The sequence below is a fragment of the Musca domestica genome, unplaced genomic scaffold, assembly GCF_030504385.1.
Source record: "Musca domestica strain aabys unplaced genomic scaffold, Musca_domestica.polishedcontigs.V.1.1 75, whole genome shotgun sequence".
Lineage (NCBI taxonomy): Eukaryota > Metazoa > Arthropoda > Insecta > Diptera > Muscidae > Musca > Musca domestica.
The window spans coordinates 2,990,303-3,007,704 of NW_026712393.1; the positions used below are offsets into that span (position 1 = coordinate 2,990,303).

Sequence of the window (17,402 nt, forward strand, 5' to 3'; positions counted from 1 at the left end):
AAAATATCGTTATGAAGAAACTATGCCTGATATGGGTATTTAGCATATTATTAAACCAAACACACCGATTATACTTAGGTGCAATTTCGAATGTTTATTCCAAAACACTACACCATTTGAAATAGCTAGCCTATAATAGTTCAAAGTACACTTTTGTATCAATGTCGACGGCGATAGTTCCAAGCAGTTAATCGTATTAGAATGCTATTCAATTTCTTACTTTTAATCTCTCTCCTCCATGCACCGAAATTTGTTGTTATGAATAAAAATTTCATTATTGTTAGACCCACTATAAGTTGAACAAGTTCGTTGCTGTCTCCGTAAATTTGAACGGGCGGCAAATCGACTCAGTGCGTATACGTTGAGTACATTGCTTATCACATCACTGTAGCACACTTACTCACTGTCAAGTACTTGTGCACTCGCTTGGCTTTCAGTAATGAATGAACTGAACTAATGACTGATAAACGCGTCTGGTGGGGAGAATTGTTAATCGCAAAATATTGTGTTCGTTATTACTAATATCCAAATGATAAAGGTTATACAAGCGGCTCTGGTTTGTTGTAATGCAAAAATAAAATAAATAAATATAATAAACTAAAATTGTTTTTTGTTTGCTCATCAAAAAACGGCCAATGAAACCATCACACGCTGCCCGAATTTTGCTTTGCGGTATTTTGACCCATTCCCGGCGAAGCGCTTGCTTGGGGTGATCCGCATTTTGGTATTTTTTAGTGCCAACCTTGCTTTCCAAAATGCTCCAGACACAATAGTCCAACTGATTGGTATTCGGAGATTTTGGTGGCCATTGTGCGTTGGAAATGAAGCGAGGAACCTTATTTTGTAACCATTCTTGGATGGCGCGTGCTGAGTTCTGTTGGAATGTCCAAGGTCTGCGGCTAAAATGTTTGCGTGACCAAGAATATTTCGCGATAATATTCGGCATTTATTCTTATGCCACGGTCGATCAATACGAGCGGAGAGCGACCATCGGCTGTTATGGCGGCCCACACCATCATCATGGCCGGCGCTTGAGTTCTGGTGACCAACCGAAGGTGCACCTTCTTTCCAGCTGACCTCTTTGGCAAGTAAACACGATCATTTGGTTTGTATACAAAATGCTGGACAACGAATGTTTTTTCATCGGAGAAAACCAAATTCGGCAGTTCACCACTTTCGGTCTTTTGAGTCTATTTTCTTTCTGTTGCGGTGTAAGTTCTTGCACTTTTTGGAATTTCAATGGCTTCATCCCGAGTTCATCAATATTTGCTGCAATATTTGCCGAATGGAATATTGCGGTATGTTCAACTCACGAGCCATTTTCCGGCCACTGCGGCGCGGGTTTCGATTTTTTACTTGTCGAACCATTTCTGCTCATGTTGCTGTTTTCTTCCGTCCACTTCCTTGACGTCGGACTACGATACCAGTATCACGGTAACGAGCGATGCTACGAGACACAAAAGATTTATTCACATTTAAATGCTGGAGTGCTCTAGCGATAGCCACTTGTGGTTTTCCAGTCGAATATAAAGAAATTACACTATCACACTTGAATTCCATCACGGATAACTTTTTTTCTGGAAAATTCTCACCAAAATGCTTTTGTACCCTTGTAAACAATATAATGAGCTGTCACTGGAATAATTTTAACAGCTGTCGGACGAGTGGCTTAGAAATGGCAGCAGTCTGAAGTTGGTTGCAGTTTTTTCATCTCACCCTGTATAGGCAGTTGTATATTCCTGGGTAAATGTAACTAGGACGACTAGAACCAATAGAACCCATTATGAAGTACAAATACCAAATTTCACACAAATCTATTAGAAAATGTGGCTTAAATCGTCAAAATGCCGAATATCCGATGGAACAGTTATATGTGCGCTATAGGAAAACGTGGACGTAGATATTCAATGTTCCTCCATCGGATCTAGAACCCATTACAAACTACAAATACCAATTTTAAGACTAACACGTGGAAAAATTATCATCAAAATAATATTATCTAGAGGTACTATACGAAAACGTACATCTATATGTACAATGTTTTTCCATCGGACCTTGAACCCTTTCCGAACTAGACTAAAAAAAATCTAGAAAAATATCGCAAAAATCATCAAAATCCCGAATATCGGTAGGTACTCTTATATGGGGCTATACGAAAACCTACACCAATATGTACAACGTTCCTCAATCGGACCTAGAAGCCATTACGAGCTACAAATACCATTTTTATACAAATCCGTGGAAAAATGTGGCAAAAATCATCAAAATACCGAATATCGGGAGGTACTCTTATATACGAAAACGTGGACCTATGCACACTATGTTCCGCCACCGAAGCTAGAGCCCATAATGAACTACAACTTTTTTTTAGAGAAATTGGTGAAAATGTGTAACTAAAAGTATTAAAATACCGAATATCGGGAGGTACCGTTATATGGGGGCTATCCCAAAACGTGGACCGATATATCTCATTTTCAATACCAACCATCCTAGACACAATGTAAACAACGGTGCCAAATTTCACAACTCTACGTCAAATAATCTGAGCTGTATCGTGATTTCAACAGATAGACCCAAGGACATCGGTAAATCGACTTGGAATTTTATGCTGTTCATGAATATATATGGTGTCTATGACGAATATTTAGAGGTGTGGAGGGTATAAACATTTACCTTACTTTCTGACAAGGAATTTACTGGATAATTCTTACAGGCGAAGTAACTTGACAGTTGTAAATAATTCTTTTTTGGCTAGATTATTATAGATTTCTAAGGGTTTCTGCTTTTTATGGATTTCTACCAATAAAATTTTTGAATAGGCCTTGAGTTTTACCTAGTAGCTACGATTGGTGTATTGAAAATGAAATATTTGGGTAATATCGGTCAACTTTTCCTTCTCCCTTTTAACGTTACCGCCGGATTTTAGGCCCTTTAGGCACATTTTATAACGGAATTAGGTATTATTTGGAGGAAATGCGATATCGTTTTAAATTTGGTTAAGACTGGATATTTGGAGTCGATCTAGTGATGTCCGTTCGTCCGTTTGTCTGTCTGGCTGGTGCGCACGATAACTCTCGCAGGAAGTATCCGATTTGATCCAAAGTTGGTACATGACAATATTATTGTCAAACTAAGATCGCGTTCGGAGATGGGCAATATCGGTCCACTCCTTCTGGTATCTCCCCCACAAAATGTCAACAAAAAGGGAAAGGATAATCAGATTTTGCTTCAACTTTGCAAATCCCAATATTTGAATCAGTGCTAGATCAGGTGAGAAAATGGACAATATCGTTTCACATCTTCTGGTACCTCCCTTATGCAGGGTCGAAATTTTGAATATTCTTGAAGCTCATAAAACACGAAATTAACATCCGTTTCCATTCAGACTCGGCATATCTCAATGTTTCCATTGACACAAAATCTTTTATAAAAATGGTAGAGATCGGACCATTTCGGTGGTCCGGTGGTACATCACCCCCACAAAGTGCCAAAGTTTTAAATGACCAAAACGATCATAAAATCCGAAATGAGCATCCGGTTCTCTTCAAGTTACACACATCACAATATTTTGATTGACCCAAGGTCTGGTACCTCCCCCATAAAGGGTCAAAATTTTGAATATCCATGAAGGTCATAAAACGCAAAATTAAGAATACAGGTAGATGCATAAACGCTTGGACACTTTAATATATGTTTTCTTATACGACGTCATTGTGAGGTTATTATAATTAGCGTTTTCAACAATTTTTACAAGATTAAATATTTTTTCACTCAACATTTTCAATTCCAAAATTGACAGATCATTGTCCAGCAGCTGTGTCGTTGCGTCTACCCACGGTACAATGATATCAAGGTAGGGCTATGATACCATATGATTTACATTTTTTTATTTTCTTGGCTTAATATGTCATCTTTATTTGTTTATGTATGTGTTTCCTTTTCAATAACAAAAAAATTGTTCAGAAAATATTCAAATTCGGGTGTTTTCAAAATATTTATTTCAACGTATTCATCGACAAAATCTAGAGTTTTTGTAGCGAAATAATCCTTTAGAGATATATAGTACACGATTTTGAAAAGAAGTGTTGACCTTTCATTCAGTTATCGCGGTTTTCAATTATTTATTCAAAATAAATGCAATAAGTTGTTTGATTTTTTTATTATTTTGATACTAATTCTGACATTACAAGCCAAACAGGTAGACCTCTATACTTGCAATTTTTTCAAAGTTGGCCTACCTTCTCTTCATTGTACCATGCGTCTACCTATATTCTTCTACCATGCTTGGCGCATCTCAATATTTCAATCAACACCAGGTCTGTTAAAAAGATGGTAAAGATCGGGCCATTTCTTCTGGTACCTCAATAAAATAAAAAATCAAACAATTTTTTGCATTTATTTTGAATAAATAATTGTAAACCGCGATAACTGAATGAAAGGTCCATACTTATTTTCAAAAACTCTAGATTTTGCCGATGCATACGTTGAAATAAACATTTTGAAAACATCCGAATTTGAATATTTTCTGAACAATTTTTTTATTATTGAAAAGAAAACACATACATAAACAAATAAAGATGACATATTAAGCCAAGAAAATAAAAAAAATTGAAATCATATGGTATCATAGCCCTACCTTGATATCATTGTACCAAGCATACAAATATTTTTGCTAACGCAGGATCTGTTGTGATGATGATATATATCTGCGAACCCCTTGGTACCTATTCCACAAAAAGTCACAATTCGCAATACTTTGGCTTGGCTTTATATGTTATCTGTTATCCTTTCTTTCTGAAACTCCTCCTGCAACATATGGGATTAGGCATAGAAAAACAGTTTAATTATTTAACCCATTATTTTAATTAATTAACCCATTAGTAGTCATTGTACCTTTTGAGGACAGAAAAGTTAATTTTATAATAAGATTTCATTCTGTACAGAAATATTCTATAATATGTCATGGTACAATAAGAAGTGTGTATTTTTTTGAAGATTTGTATCACAGTGTAATTATTTGCTATCGCCGACAACACCACTCGACTTGGTATTCAAGGCATCAGCTGTTTTTTCACCATGTCTTATTCGTAAACAAACGTCTAGTCATCCATATTGTCTCTACCCAATCATTCGTAAACACTGAAAATACCGCTTTGCCCTCCTTTTTCGCTCCATATTCGCAGGGAATAGAACCAACTAAATTGGCATTCCTATAAAACAAATCTCATTGACTGAGCGGACGGAGGATCTCCCGGAAATATTCCCAATTAAAACCCCTATTCCAAACACTCATAACCATGGATCTTGCCGCTTCCTGTGATGTGGTCATCGAAGAAATCAATAGTAATGATGTCCCCGAAGAAGAACTATCCCAATTCCAGGAGACAGAACCATTAAAAGTCCTTCAACTTATTTCAGATGATGACGAAGATGAGGGCAATCTAATACAAAAATTTGTTCATGGTGAAGCTGATTTTCCCGATTTCTATACCAAACTGGATCCACACGAACAGCCAGACGATGAAGATGATGGCGAAGAAGATGAAGAGGAGGAGGATGGTGATGCAGAAATGGGTACAAGTGATATCAACGATATTAGAAGCTCGCAGGAGAGAGAAATGCAAGAGCAAGCCGAGTTTAAGGCAAATATAATGCAAGGTTTTCCAAACATAGAACTACCACCGGGAGCATTGAACTTTTCCAATATGACCGTGCCAAAGCGAAAAAAACAATCACGAAAAGATCGCAAAATGGACGCTGATGACATACCGAGCACCAGTCGCCGAGTACGATCTACTAGCTCCACTAGCACCGGTGGAGTACGCAAACGATCGCTGCTCAATGTGGCCCTACAGGGTTTGATGGGTGAGGCAAATTTGTGCTTTGCGCGTGGCCAAATACAGATGGCTGAAAAAATTTGTTTGGAAATTATACGTCAAAATCCCTTGGCCCCCGAACCCTTCTTTACATTGGCGGAAATTTACGAGTCACGGGATACGGAGAAATTTTTAAATTTTCTTACAATTGCTGTCCATTTGAATCCCAGCGATCGTTACCAATGGATACGTATTGCCGAGATGCACATAGCACAGGGCAATTTGCAGAGAGCACGAATATACTATACGCGTGCCATTAAGGTCCATCCACGCGATTATGATTTGCGTTTGCGTAAGGCCCGTCTCTTGGATATGATGGGAGAGAAAACGGCGGCTCTATTTACATATTTAAAAATGATACAACATTGTCCGGTTGACAGACATGAATTGTGTTTGGTAACTGCCAAAAATGTGGCCAAACACTTCCATGGCTGCAACAAATATCATTTGGCCTTGGAGGCCATGCAAAGTGCCTACGGTGTGTGTGGCCATCTCTTTAGTTTGGAAGATTTAAATCTCTACATGGAGCTGTGTATTATCAACAAACAATATTTTAAGGTTCTACAATGTTTGCGAGAAAGAACAAATTTAGAACTGGAAACTGAAAAAGAGGAGCAATTGGACTTGATATTCTATTGTGTAATACCCGATGATTATTTACCCGATTTCAGGGTAAAACTGTGTGTGGCCCTAATCAATCTTAAGGCCCACCATTTACTGGGCTACTTGATACAGAATATACATGAACACATACCTCCCCTGGAAACTGATAGACTACATCTATATTGCGATATTGCTGAAGCCCTTATGCAGGAACATAAATATGCGGAGGCAATATCCCTGCTGAGACCAATAACCGACGGCGATATCATTGAATGTCCAGCATTTATTTGGCTAAAACAGGCCGAATGTTTGAGACATTTAAATCGTTGCAACGAAGCCATTGAGAGTTATACCCGAGTGGTGGAATATGCACCATATTGTTATGAGGCAAAATTTACTTTATCTGCTTTGTTGAAGCAACAGGGTAGGCATATAGAGGCGGTCAAAGCCTTGGAACAATCGGGGGAACATGAAGGCCAGCCATTGCACGCACGCTTACTCTATGAGAGGTGCATAATGCTACAACAAATCAATGAAATCGAGGAGTTCCTGGAAATCGGTTGTGTCTTACTAGGACGTCAGTCAATTAAACTGCGGAATCGCGAAGAAATGCAAGCGGCAGCAAATGGTGGGTCTTTCTATAATTCAGAAGGCCTCAAAGTTATACTACAAATGCGTAACATAATCGGTGATGAAGCTGATAAGGCATTGGAGGTTTCCAAAAGTTCTTCCTCAAACAATGCCACAGATGACCTCTCCGTGCATGATGAATATCAACTGTTTTTGGAACTAATGCGCATTGGATTCCTGCACAAGAACACAAGCATATTGGAAAGAATGTGCTTTGCCATGGTCACAACCAAACGTTTTGTTGGCTATCATGTCGAACTGGAGCGCATCATCATATTGGCCTGTTACTTTAACAATGACTGTTCCATTGCTTTTTCATATTTAAGGGAATTGATACACAAAAATGCCAGTTCTAAACCACTGTGGAATCTCATGTGTTTGCTAATACAAAAGGGTCAGGATTTACGTTATCACCGTTACATCAATCGTCTGATACAGCGGCAGCCTCAGGCCAAGGGAATGCGTATTTTAACCGGTCACTATCATTTGCATTGCAGCTCCTATAAATATGCTTTAAATGTGTACGTACCCCTTTACAAGGAACAACCTACCGCCCTATTAGCCCTCTGCATAGCGGTCATATTTCAACAGATATCCATGCAAAAGAAAGTCTTGCGAAAATGTGCCGCCGTTAGTCAGTCTGTGGTTTTTGCCCAAAAATATGCCGAGTTGAGATCAACGGCCTTTGCCATGTCGCCCAACAATGTTGATTCATCTATGGAGAATTCTGTGACATATCAGGAGATTAATTATAATCTTGGTCGAATCTATCATCAATGTGGTCTGTTTCATTTGGCAGTGGAATATTATGAAAAGGCTTTAAATTTCACCCACCCTCTGCTGGAAAAACATGAGAAAATATTGAGTTTAAAGCAGGAAATTGCTTTCAATTTACATCTTATCTATCGTTCCAGTGGAAATTTTGCTAAAGCTCGTCAATATCTCTATGAATATTGTGTTGTGTGAAATTTGGGACAGGATTTGGAGTATAGCGAGTTAATGAAGTTTTAGGTTTAGAGGAAATAAAATGTAATTTTAATGAAAATACGAAAATTGCTTTATTATTATTGATAATGTTTTCTTATCAATTGAAGACCTGCAGATCATATTGTATATAAAAATATAGAATAAGAGTATATCTTTTCACATCGTCCATGATAGTAGTGTTATAAGTAGAAAAAAATGTCAAAGATCAAGATACAATCAAAAACTCCTTATATTAAAATTGGACCTTCTTTCTGTTCAACAAACCCTCGATCAAATCCAATATAAATATACTAGCAACATTTTCACACTTTTATTTAAAAATGCGAGTTTTCAACTCATAACACAGGCATTATGTAAATACTTTAAAAAATAAATTGGTTGTTAACTTCTAGTTCCTGCTTCAATTTTGTGCTCTTATGACTACATTTATCGATTTACGGTTCAACTTTTGTATTGGTATTGTAAATATGGAAATTTAATACATAACGTGATATAAACTTCTGTATACTTATGAAGAATGGTTCATAGGGATGAAATATGAATGTTACCAAATCCCGTGGATTATTTCCCATTCCATACTCTTGCCATGTGTCAGAGGAATGTTCCAAATGGACACGGAACTTAAGTATATTGGTAATACGATCACGAAATCGTATTGGTTCCATGCCAATTAGACGAGGTCTCTCTAGTGCAGATATAAAACGATGATCATAATTGAAGAGCGAGTAATCTAAATAAGGGATGGCTGAGAAATTTTGTGCACTAATGGGAAGCGTGGGATTAGCACGAGCTGCTGCTTCTCTTATGCCACCGGGAAATGATTTCAAATCGCTGGGAAAATAAAATGTGAAATTAAATTTAGACGTAGTAAGACGTATCTCTTATATAGATACTTACTTGTCAAACGATTCGCGAAAGTAAACATTATTACTGGGTGATGATGCATGCCAAGAGTACAAAGATCGTACATTGCGAAATTCGTCACAAAAATTCCGCAACATTAAAAGCATGTTTACAGAATTTTGACCAAAGATTGTTAATACCTTCTGCTCCGTGATATTGTAGAAGACATACAATTTAAAATTCTTTGTAACAGAATCCACCGTGCCTTCCAGCATTTCCAAGGGCATTTGAGATTGTCGTTTTTCATAACGCATCAATATATGCTCACTATCGATCAACTGCATTTTCATTATAAGCATGCGTTCGACCTAAAAAGTGATAATTAAAAACAACATTATTCGCCACTAACACCCGATGTGGAAGAGAGCTTAATGCAATCGCCTACCTACCAATCCAAAATTTTTATAGAAAAACTTTAGCTTCTCTTTGCGCTCACATTCCGTCGGCGCCTCCAAAGCCCAATTGTAAATAAATGCCAAGATTTTCTGCTTGAAATGTGACAACGGTACACTGTGTGTGTGATCCAGTGTGGAAGTTGTCATTTGTTGATGGGCTAATATTTGATCACGATCTAAATTACTGCCATATGGACCCACAGTGTATAAACGTTGCAGTTTCCCCTCCATATCCAGCTCCAAAAGTTCTATACATTGTCGGTATGTAGATAAAATAGCTATCGTACGTCCATATACCGAGACACTATGATTGTGGGACAACACAATGAAATCATGTTCCATACGCAACGTGTCAGAAATACATCCCTTGTGTAAGTCGACCAAATGAAACGTGTAGTCATACAAATTGGCATCATCAAATAGATCAGGATATTCCTGATAGGCTTGATAACTGGGAAGAATAGCGCCACCGGCCACAGACACCAACAGTACATAACGGCCATTTTCAAGAAATATACTAAATTCTCGATCCAAAACATGCCGCGTGGACCACGAAGCATTTATCAATTGGATTGTGTATTTCTTCTTAAAAAGGGCATTGAACAATTGCTGCCGTATATGTAGTGAATCCAAAGAGTGATCCGCCGCCGTTATACATTCGCTTTTCTGGGAACTCAAAAGGTGTGCAACCCTGCCAACACCTTGGTACTGATATACTTCCAATGCACGTTGCTCATACGCAAAAGCCAACAGCATACTACCATCTGGAGTAAATTTCCGCAAAAATGCCAGTGGTTTATCCACATTTTGTATGGTTAGGCGGGGTGTAATGCTTTTATAAAAGTTCCTTTTGTAATAATGAGCAGGCTGTGCTACCGGATGATGACCAAATCGCCAATTCGTCTCTCTGGCCCACAGGTGGTGTTGTAGGTTTTGTGAGTTTTTGGTAAACATTAAAGGTGGGGAAGCAGCTCATGAGCGCGAAATTAGAAAGTGTGGAAAGTGGAAAAAGACTCAGCAAATGGAAGGAAGGAAAAACCAAATTGTTTAGAAAGTGGAAGCAAAATAAAAATTGAAGTAAGGTCTTCTTCTTTTTCTAAATACAGGTATGCAAAGCGAAATGATGACAAAGATAATTCTTAAGTGCCCCGTAGATGCATGGTAGAAGAATACAGGTAGTCGCTTCGACACAGCTGCTGGGACAATGAACTGTCAAACCAATTTTGGAATCGAAAATGTTGAATGAAAAATTATTTAAACTTAAATTAAATGGTTGAAAAACGGGCGTTATAACAACCTTCGAATGACGTAGTATAAGAAAACATATAAAAATCTACTTATATTTGAAAAACGTTTAAAAATTTTTGACATATCAATGTTCCCAAGCGTTGATGCATCTACCTGTATTCTTCTGCCATGCGTAGATGGTCAGGTTACAGAACTCTATACTTTTTTTCAAAGTTAGTCTACCTTGTCTTTATTGTACCATGTATGGCTCAAGTAAAAAGGTTATTTAAATTCAATAAACTAGGAAAAATACAACTCTGTACCGGAGTCTTATAGTGTCAAATATACATTAAAATTAAAAACAATTAGTTTTATTACGTTTTATATTTTTTCCACAAACCATGAATGGAATCTTGGAGTTATTAGACAAAATTGAATCTGAGATATTAGTACATGTTTTGGCAGAGGTAGCTTTGTGCTTTGTTCTACCCATGGTGCAATGAAGAGAAGGTAGGTCAACTTTGAAAAAATTCAAGTATAGAGGTCTACCTGTTTGGCTTGTAATGTCAGAAATAGTATCAAAACAATAACAAAATCAAACAACTTGTTGCATTTATTTTAAATAAATAAATGAAAACCGCGAAAAACTGAATGAAAGGTCAACACTTCTTTTCAAAACCAGGTTCTATATATCTCTAAAGGATTATTTCGCTACAAAAACTCTAGATTTTGTCGATGCATACGATGAAATAAACATTTTGAAAACATCCGAATTTGAATGTTTTCTGAACAATTTTTTTGTTATTGAAAATAACTTGATATCATTGTACCATGGTTCTACCCATGGTACAATGATATCAAGGTAGGGCTATGATACCATATGATTTTAATTTTTTTTTATTTTCTTGGCTTAATATGTCATCTTATTTGTTTATGTATTTGTTTTCTTTTCAATAACAAAAAATTTTGTTGTTGCAAAAATCGTCAGGCAAAATCCCATTATTGTTGTTTTTATAAAAACAACGTTTGTTTATGAGTGGAGAACGATGGTAATGTTTACCAGGGGGTAAGGCAGGGAATACCTAGGTTTCGGAAAGAGCCACCAATCCTCATCAGTTCCCTTGTTTCTTGTCTGGGATATTCTCCCCAGAAGTTATTTAAAAAATAACTTCTATGACAAAAAACATTTTTTTACCCAAGTGACGAGATCGTAAGCTCAGTAGAAGAGGAACAAAAGAATTACATAAAACTAAAATTCTTTTGGAAAATCTTCTAAATCTTACAACCGCACTTATAAACATTTACATCTTTCTCCACATGTTATGTTTTCGTTCAACCTGAACGAAGTAACATAACAATCAGAGGGCTGCAATGAGTATGATTGAGTAGGCTTGATCACACACAGTGGAAATACAATCAAACTCAATCAGTTGGTCAGATGCAACATGTTCATTCGAGTTACTCAAGCCAAACGAAAAAGTTGTGATCAAACATGTATTGATCGAAATTTTGTGATCGCAATCAAACAGCTCACATGAGTTATTTGTTTACGAACTTATGTTGAATTGTTCATAACGGGTCGATCATCTATGATGAGTCTGATCGGTTTTATTTATCGTAGTTAAGTGAGTGATTTGATTAAAACACAAATGTTCGAATTTGAGCGAAATCATGATTGTAATTTTACTAAGGATTTTATAACTAAAAGATGTCTCCATTAAAGAAATTGGTACAAATTATATTTAATAAGCATACAATTTTTCATTTTATTTGGGTTTTTGACTTCAGTAATTTATTTGCAAAAAAAAAAAACAAAATTAAATTTTTTTTATAAAGAAACACATCATTGGTATTTAGAAAACTAAAAATGTTTAAATATTTTTTTAATTTACAATATTGGTCAAGATTTTTCACAAACTTGGACCTTTACGTTTACCTACACCTGTGTAGTTTCTACTTGCAACAATTTCGGTCGCACTATCACAATATTCTTCCATTTCAAATATTAAAAAAGTCAAAATAAAATGTCCCAACTTGATTAAATGGTTGAATAAACAATGACGCTGAGCGAACTCGATTCAAAGAACACAATCACGGTTGTGATTGCTCATTTACATTCATGTGTTCGATCAACTCATGTTGCTGAACACATCAAACCGTCTCGAACGCTCATGTTTGATAATGAGTGAAGTGATTCAAACTGAGCGTTCGATTCGATCAGAAGCGAAAACGGTCATTTCATTCAGATCAAACTAAACGACTGCATCAACAAAAATCATGTAAGAAACCGAGTATGCTTGAATTTTTGCACACTCTTTGCAGCGCTCTGATAACAATGTAAGTTGTTTTGTCTGTTACAACAAAAACCCCTTCGTCGACCGTGCCTGTGTCTATTAATAGAACAGTGTTTGGCTTGCTTGTTTGGGATACCATAGTATTTTGTTGTTGCAAAAATCGTCAGGCAAAATCCCATTATTGTTGTTTTATAAAAACAACGTTTGTTTATGAGTGGAGAACGATGGTAATGTTTACCAGGGGGTAAGGCAGGGAATACCTAGGTTTCGGAAAGAGCCACCAATCCTCATCAGTTCCCTTGTTTCTTGTCTGGGATATTCTCCCCAGAAGTTATTTAAAAAATAACTTCTATGACAAAAAACATTTTTTTACCCAAGTGACGAGATCGTAAGTTCAATAGAAGAGGAACAAAAGAATTACATAAAACTAAAAAATTGTTCAGAAAATATTCAAATTCGGGTGTTTTCAAAATGTTTATTTCAACGTATGCATCGACAAAATCTAGAGTTTTTGTAGCGAAATAATCCTTTAGTGATATATAGTACATGATTTTGAAAAGAAGTATTGACCTTTCATTCAGTTATCGCGTTTTTCAATTATTTATTCAAAATAAATGCAACAAGTTGTTTGATTTTTTATTGTTTTGATACTAATTCTGACATTACAAGCCAAACAGGTAGACCTCTATACTTGCAATTTTTTTAAAGTTGGCCTACCTTCTCTTCATTGTACCATGGTTCTACCTTCTGTCATGATAGAAGAATACAGATAGATGCATCATCGAGTGGGAACATTGATATATCAAAATGTTTTGTCAATAATAAGTAGATTTTTATATGTTTTCTTATACTCCGGCCGATCATCGGAAGCATAGCTGGTTGCTACCGGACGCGTCCACAGGTTGCGGATAGTGGAACGCCCAATAGATATATTGGGCAGCTGCGAATAAGTAAGCAGTCGCGGACAACTCAGCGGTTCCGGGGGGAGAGTCTCGGAATAAATATCCAAGTGCCCATGATCGACGAGGCGAACAACTGGCGCCTCAAATTATCCAGTGATCGGTGTTGGTCTACCGAGGAATAAGACCCCCTAACGCTGGGGTGTTACGTAAACCGTGCCCATCAGCGTTCCTCGGTTTGCAGTCAGGGTACCGACTGTATTCGCACGGTTGCCTCACTGATACCTGGGCGCCTCAGTGAGTAACAGGCTTAGTTGCCAAGTCCTTGCCATGGTAGGGAGGCTATGCCATGGTGGACCTCGTCTCCTCCAAGTCCGACCTTTCACATGGAGAAAAATAACAACAACAAAAAAAACAAAAACAAAACCCCAACTTCCACCAATGACACCATTGCTTCCAAAGAAGCACCGACCAAGGACCGGCCACAGGACATGATTTCCAATTCGGGAGGGGACGACATACTGAGCTACAGTGACGTCATCCATGACAACATCCAGCGACATAGCGAACAGTTGTCCGCCCTCCTGGAGAAGGCGAAAACGCTAAGGCTCAGTCAGGAGAGTACTCCTTCTGGCTTTGGAGATGACTCACCAATTTCGGATGAGGAACTGGACATCACGGTCATTTCCTCGTCTCAAAGTGGTAAGTCATCTCAACAAGCCACCAAGAACACTCCCAGCGAGACTTGCGCGGAGTCCAAAACCCAGGAGGGAAAAACGTCGGCCACTTCCGATGCCACCAGCCTCGATCGGCAAGACGCCATCATTGTAGGCACTGGCGGAGATCCTGCCAGAAACCCTACCTCTCGTGATGGCGCCGACCCAAAAGAGGTGAAAGCAAAGCGGGGATATAAAAGGTCGGTAAATTACTGCAAAAAATTTATCGGCAAAGACCCCGCGTAGATAACGGAGAGAGAGAGGATTCTGATCAAGATGAACCTCAAGGTAATTGCTAAGTTCGAACGGAACCACCCGCACTTACCGAACGGTTCTCTAAACCAGAATCTTCAACCTCTCCTACAATCTGCTATCAGCAGTAGGGTAAACCAACCTGTGGTTCAATCCTCTGCTGAGGGCCCTGCGGAGGTCAGCAATTCCGTCGCCACTAACAAGACCACCACGGTCGTTGTTCACGAGGTGACGGCCAACGCTGACACTGCTGGGTCGAATCCACCTGCCAAAAGGCGCGGGAAAAATAAGGCCAAGAAGCCGAAGCCCACTATAGCCGAAGCCCTTGCAGTTCCACCGGAGGCCGATACCTCTTCACGCTCAGCGTTGAAAAGGGGTCGGTCTACGGAAGATCACACCCTGAGGCCAAGAAGGCATCCAAGGGCCCGGCTTCTCAGCCTTTGCCCACTCCGTCCGCTAGAAAGCCGGTCGCGACTAAACCTCCCCCACCAGCCCCTTCAAGCTCTAAGCTTGACAAGGGAGAGGTCAAGTCACAAACGGCAGGCCAAACAGGACGGAAGAGGAAATACTCGCAAACTATCTACCCGGATAATCTTCGGGTAGCAATCATCGACAAGGCTGAACCGGAAGGTAAAATCAGCGACAGTCGATGGTTGCTATTCGAAGATCGTCTGAGGGAGCTTGTGTGGTGTGCGCCTTGTAGGGTTAATTTTTAAAAAAATAAGAGAAGAATAATTGATATCATACACCAAGAACAGCTGTTTTGTATAACAGTTGTAAAATGTCATAGAGGGGAAATAAAGGAAAGATAACAATATGGCAGGAGAAATGATTTGTCAAAAAAAAGGTAGGATGATGGTCCTTTTTTACAACATCACGAAGAAGACTGGACGTGTGACCTCCCAAAATCCCCAAAGAACAAATTTGAAGTTGTTGGGCACTGTAATTTTTATTGAGTGCAATGTGCAACAAGTCACATATGCATATAAATTGAACTGAGAATTTAAAGAATACAAAAGGAGAACAATTGAACATTTAAATCTCCTTAGATTAACAAATATAGAATACAAACATATTTTGGTTTGAAGTTAAGTTAAAACGAATATAAGACAAATATTATGAGATAATACCTTTGGATTTAAAACAGAGGTTCATATTAACAGTTAACATATGAACTAAAAGTACAACTATAACTAAATCTACTTAAAGCTAAACGGGAGTCACACTCTTCGCTGTCCAAGTCCAACGAGGGAGGCGCTGTATAAACGCATAGGCAGTACGGCATGCGCTGGTATAGTTTCCCAATAGACATAAGTACTCTGAGACTTCGGACAGACAGAACGGACGACCAGCAAATAATTAAATTCCGGGTTGTTATTTCATGAAAAGAAAGAAGAGGTATTAAAAAGGAAAAAGGAGTGAACAAAGGCGATTTATATTGATTTTTATTTACCTTGTCGTTGAGGTACAGGTGGTTAGGACTCCGAATTGAGCTCAACTCTGGGTTAGGTGACCATCCTTCAATGTGTTCTAGCGTTGTCGTTTCTGTTTTTTAGGCGACACTTTCCTTTGTTTGTCCTTAATCTGTAATGAGAAAAAAGAAATGTATTAAATATCGCTAATTCGGAATATAATTATAACGCTAATACTCTAAAACATACAAATACTTACATTACATATTGGAAAAGCCAGAATTTAACAGCCGCATTCAGCATTCATGTCCGTCTGGTCAACCTGAGAAGAAGAAGAAGAAGAGAGTTAATTGGCGTTCAGCGCAGATTAGTTTAAATATTTATGTGAATTGCCTAAATTATTATTAAACGTTGGTTTTAATTGCTTCAGAATTATAATTACGATTTAATTTTCAACTATGTTTGCCTACATTACATTAAAAAAAATCATTGAATCAGTTGTTTAATATGGATACATAGGAAATTCCAAAAAAAAATTGTATTAAATTAGAATGAATAAAGATATTTATAACGTGGATTTAAAATGAATGGAAAATAGTGTTGTAATATGGAGCACTAAATAAAATAGGTAAGAAAGTGTAGATCTACACAGGTGGGGAAAGCATGGGGTATTCCATATTAAAAAAAAAATGGAGAACAGGAATACCATGGTGGGAGGGAATTTCTCCAGGCACAATCCATTTTTGTCCTGTCCTGCGGACCTCTATCGTCTGGAGTGGGAACTAATTTACAGACGGGGTTGGCTGGCTGACAGTTTGCTCCGGCAACAGCTCAGTCTATGGGGATCGCAGTTCTTGTCAGTAAACTAGACCTCGATAAAGTGGACAAAAACTAAAATATCTATGGCCAGCGGGAGGATAAACAAAGGAACACAACATCGAGTCATCTGGTAGTGAATTAAATTCTTTCGGTCTGAACTTGATTAGTTACTTGGGCACGTTTGGTTGTTTATTGTGCCTGGAGAAATTCCCTCCCCACCATGGTATTCCTGTTCTCCATTTTTTTTTAATATGGAATACCCCATGCTTTCCCCACCTGTGTAGATCTACACTTTCTTACCTATTTTATTTAGTGCTCCATATTACAACACATATTTTCCATTCATTTAAATCCACGTTATAATATCTTTATTCATTCTAATTTAATAC

The 17,402-nt window shown here is 37.9% G+C and overlaps 2 protein-coding genes across 3 annotated transcripts; one reads left to right on the top strand and one right to left on the bottom strand.

Moving 5' to 3' along the window:
• The first annotated feature begins 5,088 nt into the window (after window positions 1–5,088).
• Window positions 5,089–8,500, top strand: LOC131806387 (general transcription factor 3C polypeptide 3-like). Of its 2 annotated transcripts, XM_059130439.1 has the most exons (2): window positions 5,089–5,343; window positions 5,419–8,500. In XM_059130439.1, exons 1-2 carry the CDS (start codon window positions 5,298–5,300, stop codon window positions 8,073–8,075), a joined length of 2,703 nt encoding a protein of 900 aa, XP_058986422.1. In that variant the 5' UTR covers window positions 5,089–5,297; the 3' UTR covers window positions 8,076–8,500. The 2 variants fall into 2 exon arrangements, with proteins under 2 accessions (XP_058986422.1, XP_058986421.1); XM_059130438.1 differs by having other exon boundaries at window positions 5,090–8,500.
• LOC131800593 (DET1 homolog) lies at window positions 8,143–10,460 on the bottom strand. The gene is made up of 3 exons (XM_059130440.1): window positions 9,389–10,460; window positions 8,994–9,307; window positions 8,143–8,927 (listed from the first exon to the last, which is right to left on the bottom strand). Exons 1-3 carry the CDS (start codon window positions 10,346–10,348, stop codon window positions 8,531–8,533), a joined length of 1,671 nt encoding a protein of 556 aa, XP_058986423.1. The 5' UTR covers window positions 10,349–10,460; the 3' UTR covers window positions 8,143–8,530.
• Between the last annotated feature and the right edge of the window lie 6,942 nt (window positions 10,461–17,402).

Coding starts and splice junctions, on each gene's coding strand:
- LOC131800593 (XM_059130440.1), bottom strand. CDS start 10,348: ATGTTTACCAAAAACTCACAAAACCTACAACACCACCTGTGGGCCAGA. Junction 9,308..9,388: donor TCTATAAAAATTTTGGATTG/GTAGGTAGGCGA, acceptor ATCACTTTTTAG/GTCGAACGCATGCTTATAAT. Junction 8,928..8,993: donor TTTCGCGAATCGTTTGACAA/GTAAGTATCTAT, acceptor TTATTTTCCCAG/CGATTTGAAATCATTTCCCG.
- LOC131806387 (XM_059130438.1), top strand. CDS start 5,298: ATGGATCTTGCCGCTTCCTGTGATGTGGTCATCGAAGAAATCAATAGT.